Consider the following 20,309-nt stretch of genomic DNA (forward strand, 5'->3'; position numbering starts at 1 on the left):
GTATTAGCATTTGTCTGTGCATTGGCAATGCCAAATGTAATTGTTATGAGTATATATCTGTTTATTCTCTAGTCATGCCTGAAAATGTTTGGTTATGATTCATGCATTTATCCAATCTTTGAAGCAATACAAATACCTAAGATGTCCCTTGGGATATCTTCTGTATTTTTATTGCTTCATAGATTGGATAAATGCACGCGACACAACCAAACGCTGTCATATCGTGTCATTAATTCTCATTTATTTCCTATAGTAGGTAAATGGACTGTACTTTATCCAGCTGACATTACAAATGGAAACCATGCAGATCTGAAACATTTATCTTTATTTATGTATTTATTTATTTGACATTTGGTTACCGGGAAAGTCCGACTGGGTAAGGTTCCCATTTTCAGCGGAGGCCCAGGGAGAAAAGCTCCAGTACAAAGAAAAAGAAAATATTTTTTACATTCTCAAACAAAAGAAGAAGAAATATATGTGTATTTATATATATATGTATGTATATATATATATATATATATATATATATATATATTTGTTTTTTTTTTTTTTACATGGGTAGCTCAAACAACAGAAAAGAAAAACATTTTTACATGGGAAGTTTAACAAGCCTAGCAAATAAAATATGTTTTCATAGGAGGCACAGCTACATTAAAAAGGATTAGGAGAGAAATAAGCTTTGCATAAATAGAGCATAGTTACATTTAAGGAGCCAAAATGATTAGACAAAAATATTTAAATATAATACAGAGATCCTGACTTATTGATAGTCTTAGCAGAGGAAAACAGAACTAGAGGTAAGGGTACGGAACGTTGGAAGTGGGGGAGGAAAAGGAAGAACCAGGTTAGCAATTCAGTGGGAAGTTAGTAGGTTAGTTCTTCAGCACAGACGGTTAATGATTCAATGGGAAGTTAGTAGGTTAGTCCTTCAGCACAGACGGTTAGTGATTCAATGGGAAGTTAGTAGGTTAGTTCTTCAGCACAGACGGTTAGTGATTCAATGGAAAGTTAGTAGGTTAGTTCTTCAGCACAGACGGTTAGGGATTCAATGAGAAGTTAGTAGGTTAGTTCTTCAGCACAGACAGTTAGTGATTCAGTGGGAAGTTAGTAGGTTAGTTCTTCAGCACAGACGGTTAGTGATTCAATGGGAAGTTAGTAGGTTAGTTCTTCAGCACAGACGGTTAGTGATTCAATGGGAAGTTAGTAGGTTAGTTCTTCAGCACAGACGGTTAGTGATTCAATGGGAAGTTAGTAGATTAGTTCTTCAGCACAGATGGTTAGTGATTCAGTGCAGTGTAGTAAAAGCATAGAATATGGCAAAAGGAAGGTGAGATTAATGCTTGTGCACAGTGTAAGAAGTTATAGTGGGGTTGTATGTTGGGGGTTTATAGTACAGATGGAAGTGGGCACTGGAGGCAAGAGGGGAGGAAGTATTTGAGGGGGAAATTGAACTAGGATAAAGAAAGGGAGGTGAGAGTCATTCTGGTTTGGAACAGGGACAGATATGCAATTTGAGTAAGAAATATTTTAGTTTATACTTGAATTTGCTGAAGTTGGAGATAATTCTGATGTCAAAAGGTGGAACATTTCATAGTTTGGCCACTGAATAAGAGTAAAGACGTTGTCCGGCAGTTTTGTTTAGTTTATACAGAGATAGAAGCTGTTTGTCTTCAGAGTGGGAAGTACTACTAGTTATGTAGATTTGGAGTATTGTTAGTAGGTCATTGTGGATAAAGTGGTTAAGGAGGGCAGACTGCAGGTTTATAGATAATTTTGTGGCGATCATTAGTTGGAGGTAGTTAAGGTGCTGGGGGTGTTCAAGCCATCTGAGAGAGCTAAGAGCTGTACAGTGTTGTTTATGATGTGATGCACCTGTTGCAACTTTGGCAGTTTTATTGTAGCAAGATTCAAGCTTGTTTTTTAGTGTAGTCTGTAGATTGGTCAATATGGAGCACTGTATAGTAAAGAGGATAGCAGGTAGGTTGAAGCTAGTATTGTTTTAGTAGCTATATCAATGACGTTTTTGTGCCAATAGAGCATCCCTACTTTTCTGGTGTTTTATATTTATTTATTTATTTTTTTATAGTGTTACGTATATGAAGGTTAAAGATAAGTTTGTCTATTGTTCCTAATAATGTGGTGTGTGAGACCACTTCAATTTCTGTGTTATTTAGGGAATAGATCTTGAAGTGAGTTGATTCTGTCCTTGGTGTAAAAAGGGGAGCTTAGTTTTATTGGGGTTGAGTAGTAGTGTGCATTACTCAGCCAGAATTCAATAGAGGAGAAGGCAGCTTGGGTTGTCTCAGGTATTATATGTTGTTGGAAGAAGAAATGAAAGTTAAGTCATCAGAGTATTGGATTAGGGAACTTTGACAGGAAGCAGTGTAGAGATTATTTATAAAGATATTGAAGAGGAGGGAGCGTTGCGAAACTCCAGTTTTGCTGGCTCTTGTCTGTTGGATAGGTAAGCTAGTAAACCACTGTAGAGTGGCTGTAGAAAGACCTAGAGATGAGAGCTGCTGGAAGACTTTGGGGTGTGAAACAGTGTCAAAAGCTTTGGGTAGATAAAGAAATAGTGTTGAGGTTAGTTGGCCAGAGTCTCTTGCTTTATTAATTGTGTCCATGAAGGATATTATTGCGGTTGTTGTGCTATGTACTGGTCGAAAACCATGTTGAATGGATGTTAGTAATTCATTGTGGATAAGGTAGTTAAGGTGCTGTTTGTTTACACATTTTTCTAAGAGTACGGAGAGAGGAGATAAGATGGTGATAGGGCAGTAGTTAGACATTTCATTAGATTTTCCACCTTTGTGTAGTACAATTATGATCATTTTTTTCCATAGGGAGGGGATGTAGGATTCCATGATGGATCTGTTAATAAGAATACTGATCAGATAGGCGATGGTGTTAGCAGCCACTTTCAAATACTCAGCTGGGAGGTTGTCAGCAGAGTTTTATTTTTTGTAGTAGTTTTCTTATACAGTTAATGGGAGCAGGTTGCAGTGTGAAGTTGGGAGGTCGAGAGGCTGTAGTTAATATGTTTTGAGATGAGAGGGATGTGAAGGCAGTGTTTTTGGTTGAGGTTTGAAAGAGAGGTGGAGTGAGGTTGTGGAATTGGGAGTGAGGGGGTGGTTGACCATGTTAGCTATATTTTCAGTAAAGAGTGTGTTAAACATTTCTGCAGTTTGTGTTGGAGATTCATCTGTGGATGAGCTGTGGTTTTGTTTGGATGCTGGGGTCAGTAATGATGAGATGGTAGACCAGAACTTTTTGGGGCAGTTTTGTGGTGGGTTAGTTGTTGTTTAAAGTACTGTTTTTTGTCAATAGTTATAAGCTTTTTTGCCTGATTGCGTAGTTGTCTGTAACTTTACAAATTTTGGTCTGTTCTATTATTTTGCCATTCCTTCCAAGTTTTGTCCCTGCTTGTTAGTAGTTTTTTGTGGGCTTTGCTAGACAGTGTGCTTGACTGATTTTAATTCTTTTTGTTCGAAGTGGAGCTAGGCTATTAAAGGTATCAGGAAATAGTCTATTAAAGTGGTTAACTGCATCATCAAGTGGAAATATTTTCAGCATGGACCAGTTTAAGGATTTTAATCCATTAAGGAAGCATTGTGGGTTGAGGTTTGTTAAGTTTCTGGAAGTTTTATAGTTATGACCTTTGTTTAGTTGGGTGGTTGTCCTGTGAATATATGCAAGTAGGTGATCACTTAGCACATCAGGGAGAGTACCGGATTTGGTATGTTTGTTAGGATCTGTGACTAAGATCCAGTCATGAATAGATCTTAGGTTGCTGTTTCTTAGAAGTCTACTAGGAGTTTTAATAAGTTGTGTGAATCCAAATTGATTCGTACTGTTGAATAGGAAGTCGAAAATTAAGTTTTGCCGTTGATGTTGACATCACCCATGATGATGGTTTCACTGGAGATATTTCTAGTATAGGAGTATTATCACCAGGGGGATATACAGAATTGTAATGCATAGTTGTTTAGTTTTAATAAGGCTATAACGATTTCTGCATTAGTGATTTTTGAGATAGCCTTGGAATAGGTGTATGAGTTAGGATAGAAAAATGCTACCCCTCCTGCTTTTTATGTGTTCTGTCAGATCTTATTATGTTGAAACATGGAGGAAGCAGTTTGGAGTCTTGTGTGTTTGGTTTTAGCAATGTTTCTGTGATTGCAAGTATATCAGGGGTGTGGTGTGATGCCACACATGGAGATCTGTTATTTTGTTGCAGATACTGCTTAGGTTTAGTGTGACTAGAAACAGAGTATTAGAGGGAGATCTGTTATTAGAGAGGGGCTGCTCCCTCCCTCCCTTCTCTGATGAGCCTTATTTGGTAACACTTTAAAGCTTGTGAGATCCTGTACTGGGAAAACCAGTTACGTAACTGTCCAGAGATACCTTGTTGGTCCACAGGCAGGGAAAACCATACAAAATGCAAGAGTCGTTATTTCCTTTCATGTTCCACTCTTAATACAACACTGCTGCATAACAAGGCCTTGCAAATGTCTCTGTATTCACTCACTTCTAATGCTTTTCCTATAATAGACCATCCAGGTGCAATTAACCATAGGCAAGACTGCTCTGCAAATTTCACAAACTCAGGAACCACATGGCCTTCTTGAAAAAAACACTAGGGATAAATGTATCCACCAACACCCATCATACTAGGTGACTCAATTACCCTAATATAGACTGGGAACACTACTCAAGCCCAAACACTAGCCAAAAAAAGTTCCTGGAATTCATAAAAAATGCCATGGATGGAACAGTCACCATCCCCCCAAGAGGAGAGAAAACATACTTGATCTCATCATCACGAACATGGGAGCACAATGTTCTCGCTGGAGGTCTCATCCCACCCCACCTGAAATAAAAAGACCACAGTAAATGAATCACTTACAAATGCCTTCTACCAGCACCTGCAGGACTGCATGGATAAGGCAATCCCAAGCAAAACAAAGACGGCAATCCACCTGGTGTGGACCCCAGCCAAAAACAAACTCTACAACAAAAAAGAGGAAGCTACACAAAGATAAGCAAAAAAAAAAAAAGGTAAGACACCCTTGATCACACTAAGTAAAAAACTAGAGCTCTCATAAAATCATCCAAAGCAAATTTAGAAACTGGGGGGGAAACTCCCAGATATGCTCAGAACTAGTTCAAAATGATGTGAAGATTACTGATCCTACAGACATTGCAACATAACTGGCTGACAGGTTCAGTGCAAACTTGCAGCCCCCAAACATCTCCATGAGAACTGCTCTCCAAAGCAAAAACACAGCATCCATGGGACCTGATGGTGTCCCATTAAACCCACAGCTAGGACAGCTGTTTAATCATAGTCTTACCTACTGCAACTGTGGTCCCGCCATGGAGAGGATCATAATGGACCTCATAAATAAAGACATAGGAATTTGCAGACTTTGGATCCATCCCAGTTTGGCTTTGTCAAAGGCAGATCATGCCTTCTAAACTTGGTTGACTTTTGATCTGGCTAAGGCCTTGATATAATACCCCACTCGGGTATCATTGAAAACTCATCAGCTTAAATGTTAACCCATACATCACAAGATGGGGTGCAACTGGCTCTGCTGACAGAACCCACAGGGTCAGAGTTTGCTGGCGCCATGCAGACTCTCAAGCCTGTCACGTCAAGTGGTGTACCACAGGGCTCAGTCCTGCCCACTCTTGTTTGGCATCTACTTTCACATCTGACACAGATATCCTTCAGAAGGGTCTCACAGAAACGGATAACTGGTTGATAGTAGTCTGTCATACCTTATCATGAAGGATTCTCATCTAGATCAAGGGAGGTCATAGTCTCCTATACTCATCACTCATCAGACCAATGATTGAATACAATGCAATGTATCTGACCCGACACTTGCAGCAGCTGTGACCTTTGCCTAACATACAAGGCCATGTCAAACCCAGATTTGATGAATACTGGAGGATAGATTCATCACCCAAAGACTCCTATGCTGTGGAATAAAAGGGATTACCTCAGTGTCACTGCTCAATAGAGGCACAGCAAAATAATGGGTATAGTTCGAACCTATGAACCTATAATAGCCTTCTAAGGAAGTAACACAATACAAAGTCAGTCACAATATTTACAAAAGACCCTCACATTTTAAATCGGTTTAAGTAAAGCCACCAATGAACTCTAATAAAACATGAATAATTAATAAAAATAAAAATAAAAAAACTAATAAAAATGTATTTAATTAATCAAAAATTAATAAAAAAATCAGCTACCTGATCTCTGCATTCTGATCAATCTCCTAGTTAAGTCCAAATGGAACAGTATTATACTATTAAATAAAACAAGTCTCTTTATATCTTAAAATATTTGTAACACTGCCATCTGCTCTTTCATTATTAACATATCTGTAGACTTCATCTGGTTTCATGTTATTTTATTAAGAATTCTGACATTCATGAAAGTATTCTGCTAAAGGACTTTTAAAATTCTTATTCTTTTTCTTTCAAATTTTCAGACAAATTTCTCTTAGTTCCACCAAAGTATATTTTCTTGCAGAAATATTGTATCATATATACTACTTTACTACTGTCGCAATAATTTGATATTGATTACATTTTATAGTTATTAACTTGCACCTCAGTGTTCCGTTCCATAATTCCACACACTACGGCATCCACAATTGCGGGCACTTTTTATAACATTAGTAAATAATTATTATCAATTGTTTTAGTAGGAACTGTAAAATGGCTAAGGACTAAAATATCTTCCTTATTAGTACACCTCAAAAAGTATACATTAAATTTCATTCCTATAACTTGCATTAAGTTTACATCCTGAGATATTCATGTCCACTAATCTTTAGCATTAATACAATCTATCAATAAAATTATTACATTGTATCATGAAAAACAAAAAATTGTCAGCTTTATTATTGTTCTTATTCATATCGTGTTGTCATCATAAAGATATTTGTTTTTCTTGTAAATTATATCATATCTTTTCTCTTTATATGGGAAGCTTTCCCTTAAGCTTTCTGTATACAGGCCACTCCATAACCCCTTTTCAGAAACATTTGAATTAGAAATGTACTTTCATGTATGAAGGCACCCCAGTTGACTACAATTATATATTATTATTCTTAAAAGTTCGCCATAAAATAACGATCTCAGTAAATATTCAGGATGGTGACTTTTAGCCATGTAAGAATACACCTGCATTAGTATCTTTATAATACATCACAGTGCCAATATTATGACCTGTAATGCTCTTTAACATCAAATCCAAACCATTAATTTCCCATTTGTTAACAGAATTTTTAATTCTTAAAAAATCTATAAAATTCAAAACCTCTACCTTTGTAAATGAGAAGCAAATCATCTATAACACAAATACAAAACTACCTTCTTAGTACAAAATCAGTGCTATACATATACTCGAATGAAAATAAACCCATAGCTAGAGCCACATAATAAGGTGCACAACTACTTGAAAGTTCCACTGGTAGTGGGAACTGCATGGAAAGCACAGGGGCTTGAGTTCAATCCCCAGGCAAGGGTCAGTGTTTTCTTTTCCTGTTTTGTTGTTAATGCAATACTAGGTTTAAGGTTTGTCCTACACAGGATGCTTGGTGATTTTATACTTAAAAGGAGAAACAACTGCTCTTGGAGGAGACCAGGTGCCTAACTGACCAGAGACTCCTTGTTAGTCCAGTGGCAGTGACAACTGCAAGGAATGCAGGGAGTCCTGTGCTGTATCCCCAGACAAGAGTCAAAGATTTCCTTTCCTAAGTTGTTAATACAATAACTTGGTTGATGGTCTCTTTCCAATGACTGAACGTTATCACTTCAAAAAAGGCTACTGACAACTGCTTGTACTAATTTTGTAGTTAAGTTAAAAAAAAGCAACATTTCACTGGCCAAAGTGAGACTGACAGATTGTTTATGTAATGCTCCAATATAACTAATCTCTGTTCTTCATACAAAGATTTCTAAGCATTTCATAGTTTCGCTTTAGCTGTTTATAGCCCTTTATTGAACCCAGCAAGATAGTCCCGGGAAGTAAACTTGTAAGTAGTTACCAAGTCTAAAAATCGAAGAATTTCTGCTCTCTAGCCTAGATCATGTGGGCTGTGAAAAAATCCTTTCTGAAACCATGTGAAATTTGAGTAAGGACAAAAATACAAAACCATCATGATCTCTTGATCTATGACAGGGAAAGAGGTGGAGACTGAAAAAAATGAAAGGTACTCGAGGCTTTATGAGAACTAAACAATATCTAGGTGATGTTGTAGGGAGCAAAATTACTGTGGGATAAAGTTGACAATATTGGAGTGTGGACTTTTCCATTAAGGGGCTAGCATGCTCAGGGAGTTAATTTGTCTGCTTTGCTTCATTTGGAGAGCTGCAGTGGTGCAGTGGTTAGCATTGTCACTTCACAGCAAGAGGTTCTCCCATTCGATTCTCAGCTGGAACGCCTTCTGTGTGGAGTTTGCATGTCCTCCCTACGATAGAGTGACATTTAAAAAAAACATGCAGGTTGCGTGCGTGAATGGGTGTGCCATGCCTTCTTTGAAGGTTGGGCGTCCAGCTGGCAACTCAGCACCATAAAAATCCACTGCCAATCATTAGCGGATCTGAGTTCCACTGTGGCGAATACCTAACCGGGAAAAGCTGAAAGACATTAGTATTTTGTCGTGATCAATGTGAACATGAACTGTCAAAGCTTTTCCTTACTCTTCAGTTTTGAAAATAAATGTAAAGCTAGTTGTGTCTTTAAGTCTGAAAATGTGAAGTTATTACCATGTTTCAGAACAAGAAATTGATGCATTGAAGTATTAATTCACCAATAGGTAATTAGAAAAAAGTCTTCCTGAAGTGCTGCTAGTGTCAAAAGCAGTAAAAGAAGTAAGTAATTAATCGGAGTGGCTTATCCTTATGAAATGAGTAGCATGTGTCAGCTCTTCCATTCCAGGAGAGACGGTATGATTTATTTTTGTCTGTGATCAGTGCGCACCCTGGTGGTGATCAAGGTATGATGCTTCGATCACAGGCTGTTGTTTTTTCGGCGGGGGGGGGGGCAGGGGATGACACCATGTACAGAGCTGCAAGTGATGTTATGTCACTGCCCATTTAGTTCCCCTCACATAACCAAAGTCAGGCTGCTACATCTGCACCACCCCAGAATACCTTGATCTCATCTCCGTGTCCTTCCTTACCATTGGCTTACACTCAGAATTTCCCCTGTTCCCTGCCATGGGGCCCTAGTTGGAAAGGTCAAATTTGACAGATGTTGGGGAGATGATGGAGTGGAAGATTAAAGAGAAGCTCTGGGACATGGCTGATAAGACATCTGTAAAATCAAAAGAAAAAAAATTACTGTTATGAAGGTGAGAAAAAGGGAAAGGTATATGCTGGTTGTGAAGTAACATCTGCAGCGTACAAAATATGCATTTGTCATATTTTTTCTTTTCACCAAATGCAAAAAGAAGCATTGTAGGTTTGGTAAGTTGAACAGATGTTAATGTGATATTGATGTCATTTCTTCATAATGATTTTTTTTTATATTTTATTTTTGTTAACAGAACTTGGACACTCTGAGGGATGCTAACACTATAAAGCAGCTGATTTTCATTATGAAGACTAACACCAGAGTGGGCAGAGCAATTGGGCAACCCTTTGTGTTTCAGCTGGAAAAGATTTACATGGAGATACTCCACATATACAAGTGCACCAGTGACAATGTTTCTGCTGCTATTCTGACACATGGTAACCTGCATTTCTAATATGTCTTATAAACTGTACTTTAATGGTGTAAATGTAGTTAATCAATACTGAAGTATTTGAGAACTGTTAAAATATGTTACAGGACAAAGTATTGAATTAAAATAAATAAGGAGCTGCTAAATGTGGTTTAACATAAATGTTTTATATATAAAACGCCTGCCTGCAAAAGCTACAGAAAACTGCAAATTGCAAAATTGCTGATGCATTCTAAAGAGTGTGATTCTTTAAATGATTTAATATATGAAAATTCTGTGGCCAGGATTCATAACCACCAAGGTGCTGATTGTATAAGGTTTAGTGTGTACCAAATGCCTATAACTTCACAGCCAATAGCACATCAGGGTTACAGAAAAGATATGTTACTGTGCACCAGGAAGGCCAGTGTTGTGAGCTGTGTATGTGGATAAGCAATGGAGCAGGCGTAGTAGTGATTGCATCATTTACAAACAGGCATGAAGGGCACCCGATCCTTCAACAGGGCCTGGAGAAACCAAGGGTCACCAACTAAATAGCCACCACAGTGCGACTGATAATTGCAGTAATAAAACTGTAGTAGCAAAACTTGCATATACAACTCACCAAATACACTCCATGCACACAGAAATGGATATGTAGCACCCCCGAATATATGCTCCAAGCAAGCAAAAACTGAGGGTGATGCTACTCAATGCTAGAAGTCTAAATTTCAAAATGCACTCACTCGAGGCACTCCTTAAAATGGAGAACATCGATATCTGTGCAGTGACTGAGACCTGGTTCAAGGCTCCAGAGAGCACCCCTGCACTACCAGGCTATAACTCATACCATACTTTTCGGCCATGTAACCTGGACCGAAACACCAAAGGTGGGGGTGTGTCCATATTCATTAAGGATATCCACACCTCCAGGCTAGTTGCTCAGCATAATGCATCCGAGGTTATCCAAGTGCAACTAACTCTTGGCAAAGCTGCAATCCAAATTGTTGCTTGCTATAGATCCCCCACCATGCCCCAGGATTCCCACTCCTCTTTTCTTGATGTACTGGAAAATATTAGGGTTCAACCAAACACTCTAATAATGGGCGACTTCAACTACTCCACCATTAACTGGGAAAACTACTCATGTACCAACTCCTTAGCACAACACTTTCTGGAATTCATAAACTCCAATGCCCTAGATCAACTTATCCACACCCCCACCAGAGGCAACAATATCGTTGACCTAGTCATTACCAACATGAGTGACCGGTGTTCCACACCTGAAGTCAACTCCTCGTTGGTCCGATCCGACCATAAGCTAATCACCCTTGATATCCACATCCCACCCCACCCCCCCCTAAGGAAACCACATTAAAAAATTTCTCCAAAGCCAACTTCATGCTTCTTAAGACAGAAGTAGTGAACTTCATGACACCCATGCAGATGGACAATACAGTTACAACTGCTGAATCCTACACAAATGCACTCTATAAGCACTAACATGAGTGCATGGATCATGCTATCCCAAACAGAACCAAGACGCTATCCTCCAAAAAAAGGAAGCCAATCTGGTGGTCTCCTGCCATAAACAAACTGTAACACAGAAGGAAGAAACTGTTGCAAAAGAGAGTCAAATCCCATGAGTGGAGGAGCTCCCTGGTCAGCCTCAGTAAGAAGCTGAGATCCCTTATAAGATCCTCCAAAGCTAGCTACAAAAATAAAATCGCCACTAATTCCAAGGACAACCACAAAGCATTCTATAGCTATGTCAAGAATCTCAATGGCAACACCCAGATTTGCTCTGAGTTACAGCACAAAGGCATGAAAATTACAGAACCAACTAATATTGCCAACATCCTGGCAGATAGGTTCAGTGCTAACTTTTCCCCCCCATCACCCCCTAAAGGGCCCATATCTATACAGGAAGAATGCAGAGTCCCTGTAATCACAACTACGCAGGTGAAAGCTGCACTCTCTAAAGCCAGAAACACAGCATCCATGGGACCAGACAACATCCCAGGCTGCGTTTTACATGAACTTCAGAATGAACTGGCTCCCCACTTAAGCACCATGTTCAATAATAGCCTCGCATCAGGCTTTGTGCCCACTGAATGGCGCACAGCAACAGTTATCCCATTCCACAAAGGGGGAGCCACCACTGATCCCGAGAACTATAGACCTATTAGCCTGACGAGCCTGGTCTGCAAGGCCATGGAACGTATCATCATGGAACTCAAACAAAGACATTGGTAACCTCCAGACTCTGGATCCCACCCAGTTCGGGTTTGTGAAAGGTAGATCATGCCTCCTGAACCTGATCGACTTCTTTGAGGCAGTCACCAAAGCCGTAGATGAGGGTAAGGTGGTTCACACAGCCTATCTTGACCTCGCCAAGGCTTTCAACACCATCCCCCATTCTGGAATTATAGCTAAACTGAATAAACTAGGCATAAATCCCTACGTCACAAGATGGGTTGCCAACTGACTCACTGACATAACCCACACTGTAAAAGTTGCAGACTCCAAATCTGACCTCAAACCAGTGACAAGTGGAGTACCACAGGGTTCCATCCTGGGACCGCTCCTGTTTGGTATCTACTTCTCTGAAGTACAGGCTAACACAGAAGGCCTCTGGCTAACGAAGTTCGCAGATGACTGCAAATTAGGAGCCATAGTCAAGTCCCCAAATGATGTGAACATCCTACAGAAGGGCCTCTCTGAGACAGATGCCTGGTGTCAGAGCCATGGCCTCAAGCTCAATGCCAAAAAGTGCAGTGTCACCCCCTTTGGTAAAACTCTGTACCCATGAACTACCACATAGGCAGCAATCTATTTAACACTGAATGCGTGATAAGAGACCTTGGGACCCAGGTGGACAGTAGTCTCTCCTTTGATAGTCCCATCACCACAGTAGTCAGGAAGTCCTTCTACGTGGCACACCTCATCATAAAAGGGTTCTCATCCAGGAAAAAAGAGGTCATTGTTCCCCTCTACTTGACACTCATTAGACCCATTATAGAGTACAACGCCCCTTTTGGAATGTACCTCACAAGACATCTGCAGCAGCAGCAGCTGGAAAGGCCACAGAAATACCTCACAAAGAGGATTACTGGACTCAAACAAATGCCCTACACTGACCGCCTCAAAAAACTCCAGCTTTACTCCGTAGCATATTGCCTACTCCGAGGTGATCTCTGCCTAACATATAAAGCTGTGTCAAACCCAGAGCTGTTGGACATGCTACACCTAAAGAAATCCCAATCCCTCCGAGCTACACGCTCTAGGGACCTAAACCTTGTCACCACAATAAACAGGACATGCTGGAGGGATAGATTCCTATCCCAGAGACTTCCCATACACTGGAACAGGCTACCCATCTATGTCAAGCAAAGTTCTTCATTAGCACTCTTCAAGAAAAATCTTGATGAGTGGATGGGAAATAGGAAATTCACCCCGGGGATCTCTTCTGTGTCTCTGCTCGACAGTGGCACAGGAAAATAACTTTCTTGGGTGGCGTAAGCCAGGGAACCTTGTTGGCTAGGCTTACATAGGCCCTTGGGCCGATAGCCTAGTACCTACCTATGAACCTATGAACCAAGACTGAAAACACTGATATATATGTGTAATAGCTGTAACACATGGACATCCTTGCATATATGCAGCATACATTTGCTATGTTACAAGAACTTCAAAGGCCTAAAGACATTCTGGTGCCAGTTTTCCTGTGGAATAGATAATGAGAACAAAGACATGCAGATGTTTCTAGAATTTCACTCCTTACCACCGAGTAGCTGGTCATTATCATCAGTATCAACTGCCCCCCTTTTGTTCACCATTTTCTGCGTGGCGTTGGGGTGTTGCATCTGTCACCATGTCTCAATTCAGTGCCACAATCCTACCTTCTTGGCAGTCATGCCTGACTGTCACACAGTCCATCTCTTTGGTGGACGCCTGCATTTCTTCTTGCCTTCTTCTTGTCTATCCCAAATCATCTTCACAAGATTGTTTTCTGTCTTCCGTCACATGTTTCTAAAGCACTATAATCTCTTCTGTTTGATCTTCTCTTCAAATGTAAGTACTTTGACTTCTACCCTGATGTCATTATTTCTTCATCTGTCCAAAAGTGTTCATCCTACCACCCATCTCAGGCACTTCATCACCATCACCTCTAGCTTTCTGAGCTGCTCTGCCTTCACTGCCCAGGTTTCTGTACCAAATAGTGGTACCAGTTACACCTTACTTTTCAGCTTCTTTGGCGTTCTCATGTCACACATTACCCCTGATCCTTTGTGCCAGTTGGCTACAGCCCGTCTGATTCCAGCTTTCACCTCCTCATTCAGACTTCTATTCTCCTCAGCCACCCCTCCTAGACGCTCGAAGCTGTTAATCTGTTCCACTGTTTCCCCTTCTATTTATGTTTTTAGCTTCTACTGATTTCCACCATTTGCTGACATGATAGCTGTCTTATTTTTCTCCATTTCATCCAGTCCGTCTTCAGTTTTGAATTCCATTCCGCTACCATCAGCCACCATATTGTCTGCATACAGCAGCTTTGTTGACCTGTTCCCTCCGACCTGTTTGCTAATGTAGTCTGTCACCAGTGTGAACAGTAATGGGCTCAGAGCTGAACTCTGATGGCCCCCCACTCCCACTAGAAACCCTTCTATGAGTCTGAACACTGTCTGTACTTATGTCATTGGGTCTTTGTTCATAGGTTCATAGGTGTTTACTGGGCTAACGGCCACAAGAGCCTTTTTACACCTTGCCATGCATCCCAAATCTCTGACAAGTTCTGGTACCCTTTATAAGTGTGAGCAGGGGCATAAGCAGGGCCCTCGGAGATAAACTGTTTACAGGCTGCTTGTGTCCATTAGAGCCAAACCAGGGATGAATTTCCTGTTCACCATCCAACTGTCCAGGTTAGACTTATTTATTTATGTATTTCCAGTTTGATGACCGGGGGGGTCCTCTGGGCTCAGGGAGCCCATTTTCAGTGGAGGCCCAGGGAGAAAAGCTCTGCAATTACAAAGTTTAGTTACAAATACAGCCATAGTATAGAAGACACAGTTTACAATTTCATATCATATTAGAGAGCAGACATAGGTTCTTTTGTTACATAGTACAATTAAGATATTTACAGTATGCACATTTTTGTGGTTAGCGAGTTAGCCAGGAGTTTAAGGGAGGAGTCAAATATTAGACTAGGTGGGGAGAATGCAGTTGCATTTCTTGTTAGAGGAAAGGAAAGTATGTAGCTGAGTTTTAAAATTTTCAGAGTTTTTACAAGCCCTCAGAGAGGAAGGAAGAGAATTCCATTTTTTAGCTAAGGAAAAGGATAACAGAAGTTGACCAGTGGGACAATTGGGTTTTTGGACAGTGATTAGGTTTTGGTGAGTAGATCTAAGAGTTCTCAGAGGGGAGTAAGGTAGAAGGATGTTGGAGAGAGCAGGGCACTTAGTTGGTTGAAAAATTAGTTTGTGGGCTACAGTTATTTGAAGATAGTCAAGATGGTCAGAGAGTTCAACCCAATTTAATAAATGAAGGGCAATACAATGATAGGAGGAGAATTTGGCTTTGGTAGCAAATTTAGAAATCTTATTATAACAGAGTTCCAATTCTGAGGTGAGAGCAGCAGATATGTTTGTTAATAGAGGAGCGCCGTACATTAGTGAGGGGAGTAGATAGGTAGTGGCAAGAGTTTGTCTGGTGGAAGGAGAGAGAAAGTGGATGTTCCTGTACAGCATACCTAGTTTTATGTGGGTTTTCTTAATCTTTTGCTGGATGTGAGTGTCGAATTTTAGGTGTTCATCAATGGTAACCCCAAGTAGTTTGGCAAAGGGAACAACCTCAATAGTAAGAGTTGTTTTGGCGGATAATTTGGAATGAGTTTTTATCAAGAGGGGTAGATTTTGAGTTAGAGAATAATAGAATTTTGGATTTATTGGCATTTAGCTAGAGGTGGTTTTGAAGCATCCAATTTTTAGTGGTGGAGAAAGCAGGTTGGGTCATAGTTTGAAGCTCAGAGAGGTAGGAGGCGCAGATTAAGGTAGAATCATCTGCATATTGTACAATTTTGGTATTGGGTATGGCTTTGTGGAAATCATTTATAAAGATGTTAAACAGCATTTGACCGAGGATAGATCTCTGGAGTACCCCAGTGGGGGTAGGAAGGAAGGTTGAGGTGCCCTTCCCCCATTTTACAGCTTGAGACCTGTCAGAGAGGTAGCTTGAGAACCAGGATAAGGTATTCTGGGAGAGATTAAGGCTTGAAAGATGGTTCAAGAGATGGGTGTGGGAGATGATATTGAATGCCTTGGTCAGATCTAGTAGACAAGAGATGGGTGTGGGAGATGGTATTGAATGTCTTGGACAGATCCAGTAGAACTGTTGATACTATGTTTCCAGAGTCACGGGCAAGATTTATTGTGTCTAAGAAGGAGAGAAGGGCAGTGATAGTACTATGGCCAGGATGGAAGCCATGTTGGGTTGGAGTGATTAGTTGGTGATTAGTTAGAAATGGCATAGGCTGGATGTAGATGCATTTTTCCAGAAGTTTTGAGATTGGGGAGAGGATAGCTGTGGGGTGGAAGTTTGAGATGTTATTGTTTTTGCCTCCTTTATGGAGAGGTAGAATAAAGGCAGAATGCCATAATTTGGGCACATAAGATTCCTGCATCAATCTATTTATCAGGATGCTAATGGGGAGAGCGATACCATCTGCGGCAATTTTTAGGAAGGAGGATGGAATATTGTCAGGGGCATTGGAGCATGGTTTTAATTTAGAGAGTACTTTTTTCATGTGGGAGGTTGATATGGGTTTAAGCTCAAATATTGGAGAAGGATTGAGGGCAGAGGGTTGTATGGGTGGTAAGGGAGGTTGGATAGGCTGAGGGGAAGAATTATTGTTAGGGAAGGTTTTGGTTAGTTCTGCTATGGAGTTGGTGAAGAAGGAGTTGAATAGAGAGGCTATTTCAGGATCAGATTTGCTGGAGTCTACGCAGGAGTTGTTTTTGGTACCTGGGTTGAGGAGAGAATTAATGGAATTCCAGAATTGTTTTGGGCTTTTTGATTGGTTAGACTGGAGTTTAATATAGTAGGACTTTTTGTCTCTGATGATTTGTTTTTTTAGCAAGGTTGCAGAGTTTTTTATATTTAAGAAAAGTATCAGGCTGCTTGTTTTGACGGTATGTTTTCCAGGATTTGTCTCTTTATAGCATAATATTTTTGGTATCTTTGGTTAGCCATGGGGCAGTTTTGGTTTTTATTGTTTTGTTTCTTGGTGGAACTAGGGAGTTGAGGATGTTTAAGAAGGTTGAGTTGAAAAATTCTATGGCATTGTCTAGTGGAAGAGTTTTTAGGGAGTTCCAGTTTGTGTGTTTCAGGGTGTATGAGAAAGTAGTTGGATTAAAGTTTGTGAGGTTACTTGTTTGAATATATAGGTGTAAGTGAGGAGAGAGGAGTGGGTAGCTTGGTGGATGAAAGCTGGCAAATGGTCTCTTATAGGGTCGGGTGTAATGCCAGAGTTTAAGACATTGTTTGGATGGGATGCTAGGATCCAGTCTAGTGTGGTACCTGGGGGTTTGTTTTATTGGGTCTGGTAATGCAGTTAATTAGTTGGTTATAGTTAAATAGATTGATGGACAAGATGGGATTAGGGTTGTTGATTTGATTCCAATCGATATTTATGTCTCCAAGTATGATGATGTCAAGCTTAATATTTGTAGAGTCCAGAGGAGAATTTCCTCAAGAGTAGTGATGTTGTTACCAGGGGGATGTAGAGGGCAATGATACAGATGCTTTTGTGGCTATTTAATCTTAGTAGGCCTATTACTAGTTCTGCATTATTGAATGAGGGGATAGGGTTGGGGTAGGGAGTGATGAATAGTAGGTTACAGTAGATTAAGGCTACCCCACCACCTTTTCTATTTATGCGATCATGTCTGAGGGATTGGAATCCAGGAGGGAGGATTTCAGAGTCACAAATATGAGATTTTAACCAGGTTTCTGAGATGGCTACAATGTCAGGTAGGTTGTGGTTTAACCAAGCATGTAAGTGGGCTACTTTATTTCTTAAACTTTGGGCAGTGATGGTAAAGAATGTGAGGTATTTATGGTTAGCTGTGTTGTTAGTGATAGGGAGATTGGGGCTAGAGGAACTGTTTGGTCCAGGGTTAGGATGTATGTCTCCAGCTAAGCAGAGGTAGTTCTGGTAGGGCAGTAATATATTTAAATTAATCGTTAAGAATTGTGGACAGTAAGGTATTGGTTTAGGTTTGTAGGATTTAGTTGAGGGGGAACAAGTTTTATTTTGAAGTAGTGGAGTGGGTTGGGTTGAACTAGAGAGACAGATATGTCGTGGAAGTGTGTTTTAGTGGGAAGAGAAAGGAGGTTGGGAGTGGTGGAGTAGGATAGGAAAGGGTGGTAGTGTAGGCTGTAGGAGTAGGAGGTGGCGTAGTATAATGGGAGTAAGAGTAGAATGCAGATAGATGGGATGAGGATGGTTTGTGGTAGGCGACTAGGCATGGTAGAGGATATGAGATAAGGTCCAGCAGGTCCGGTTTATATCACAAGCAAGATTTAAGTCTTTAGAATGGGTAATTCTGATGCTGTTTGTTTTCCAGATATGCAGGAGGCCCATCAGAGTGGAATCTGTCAACGCCTTGTATGCTAGGCATAGATCTCCCCTCAACAGCTTGTAGGAGACAGAATACAGTGATAAGGCCTTGAGGCGGTCTGCATAGGATATGTTTCTTATGCCCTGTATTCTTTTAATGAGGAACCTCTGTGGATGTTCCAGTTGTTGGATGTGCCTCATTAGGTACATAGCAAAGGGTACATTGTTCTCAATTATAGGTCTGATGAATGCCAAATACAGTGGAATAATGACTTCCTTGGACCTAGATGCCATACCTTTGTTTTATGTTGCACAGCATAGAATGATTTCCTCACTGTTGTCGTCAAGTGATGGCCAAAGGCTAGATTGCTCTCTGTGTGTGTTCCCAAGTACCTGACTACTGGGTCAGCTCTTGGGGTGTGTTGTCAATATGATAGTTACCAGGGGTGGATGACTTCCCGAAGGATACTATTATGCATGTCTTGGCATTTAGTTTTAGTGTCTGACTCTGACACCAGTTCTTTGTCTGTGTCAGCCCTTCCTGGAGAACATTTGTGTTGGTAGAAAATTCATTGACATCTCCTAATTTGCAATCAATGGCAGATTTTCTCATTGGCCTTGACTTCAGAGAAGTAAATGCTAAAAAGAAGCAGTCCTAGGACTGATCCCTGATGGACTGTGCTTGTGACTGGCCTCTTTGTAGAAGTGGCCTCCCCAATTCTAATTTCCTGGATCCTGCCTATGAGCCAGTTGGCTATGCACCAGGTGACATACGGGTTTGTAAGTAACCTTTTGAGTTTGTCAACAGTGCCCAAGCCTTGGCCAGGTCAAGGTAGGCAGTGTGAACCATTTTGCCCTCATCACCATCATCATCATCATGCTTCATCAGCTAGCTTGATCCCGGGTCACCTTTGTTGCATTTAAGGCTTTATTCCTCTGTTCCAAGATCCCAGTGCCCTTTAACATTTTTATTTAATTTTACTAGGGTTGGATATTAAACTGAATGCCAGTGGTACTCTAGGTCCTTTTTATCACCCCCTTTTGGTAAGTAATGCAGTTTGGGACTGGGGCCATAGAACAGATCGTACTAAGGTCTGATACTTTAGAAAGATCTAAGAGAATACTTCTTCACTGCACTAAACATTACATTTTTCACTGGAAAAAGACAAAAAATTCAAGGTAGGTTGAGTGGAAAGCTTCATAATTTGGTTTTATTTGAGTTTTAAAATCTCAGACTTGTTTTTACTTCAGCCTTATGTTTTGACTATGTTCCTGATTAATTATTTTAATGTTTTAAATTGAGCATAAGGAATGGTTGATAGAGAAATTAACCATATTTAGTTTACTAGATCAATGCTTTCTCAGGTGTTATGACTTCAGGGTATGTTATATTTAGTTGGGGGTGCAAGGGGGTCTATCCTGCATGGTGAAGGCAAGGTTCCTTTCTTAGAAAATGTTCAGCAATTTTGACAAAATAGATCTGCTGCATTGTATTTTACTGAGTTGTATTTCAGCCATCTGTAGGGAACGCTGTTTTTAGAACAGCTGTATCTCATTTGTGTATTGTAATGGAAAACATTTTTGCTCACTTTCAGGTGAAGCTGTTTTGAAGCAACTACTAATTAAGGACATGCAGTTAATGAAGAAAGATGCACTAAGGCTAATCACAGAACTGGTGGGTCAGTCTGAGGACCTGCATTTGGTAAGTAGCATTGCAGCTTTTATGCATTATCCCTGAAGGGGCTTCTCTGTCCTACTTAGATTTTTTTAAACAGCATTATTGAATTATCACTTGTGACATAGGCACATTTACATTTGTCTATGTCCTACTTAGATTTAGCTCAGTAGTTGTAGTCTGACATTCTGTAAATGAGTATGTTCAGTTACTGTAGCAGTCTTAAACCACGGTGCTGTTTTCACCAGTCCTGTAGTCCTCCACCTTTTCTAATGTCATAATCAACTTA

General features: G+C 40.3%; 1 protein-coding gene across 3 annotated transcripts in view; it reads left to right on the plus strand.

The window, feature by feature from the left end:
• LOC122804679 (exportin-1-like) overlaps window positions 1-20,309 on the plus strand; it is an 873,344-nt gene that overhangs the window by 639,314 nt on the left and 213,721 nt on the right. For all 3 annotated transcript variants that reach the window (XM_044074681.1, XM_044074683.1, XM_044074682.1), the window contains exons 18-19: window positions 9,573-9,756; window positions 19,941-20,047. In XM_044074681.1, the coding sequence (XP_043930616.1) occupies window positions 9,573-9,756; window positions 19,941-20,047 (291 nt within the window). The remainder of the gene's footprint in view (window positions 1-9,572; window positions 9,757-19,940; window positions 20,048-20,309) is intronic.

This window comes from Protopterus annectens, chromosome 6.part0, assembly GCF_019279795.1.
Source record: "Protopterus annectens isolate FY-2018-M chromosome 6.part0, PAN1.0, whole genome shotgun sequence".
Taxonomy (NCBI): Eukaryota; Metazoa; Chordata; order Ceratodontiformes; family Protopteridae; genus Protopterus; species Protopterus annectens.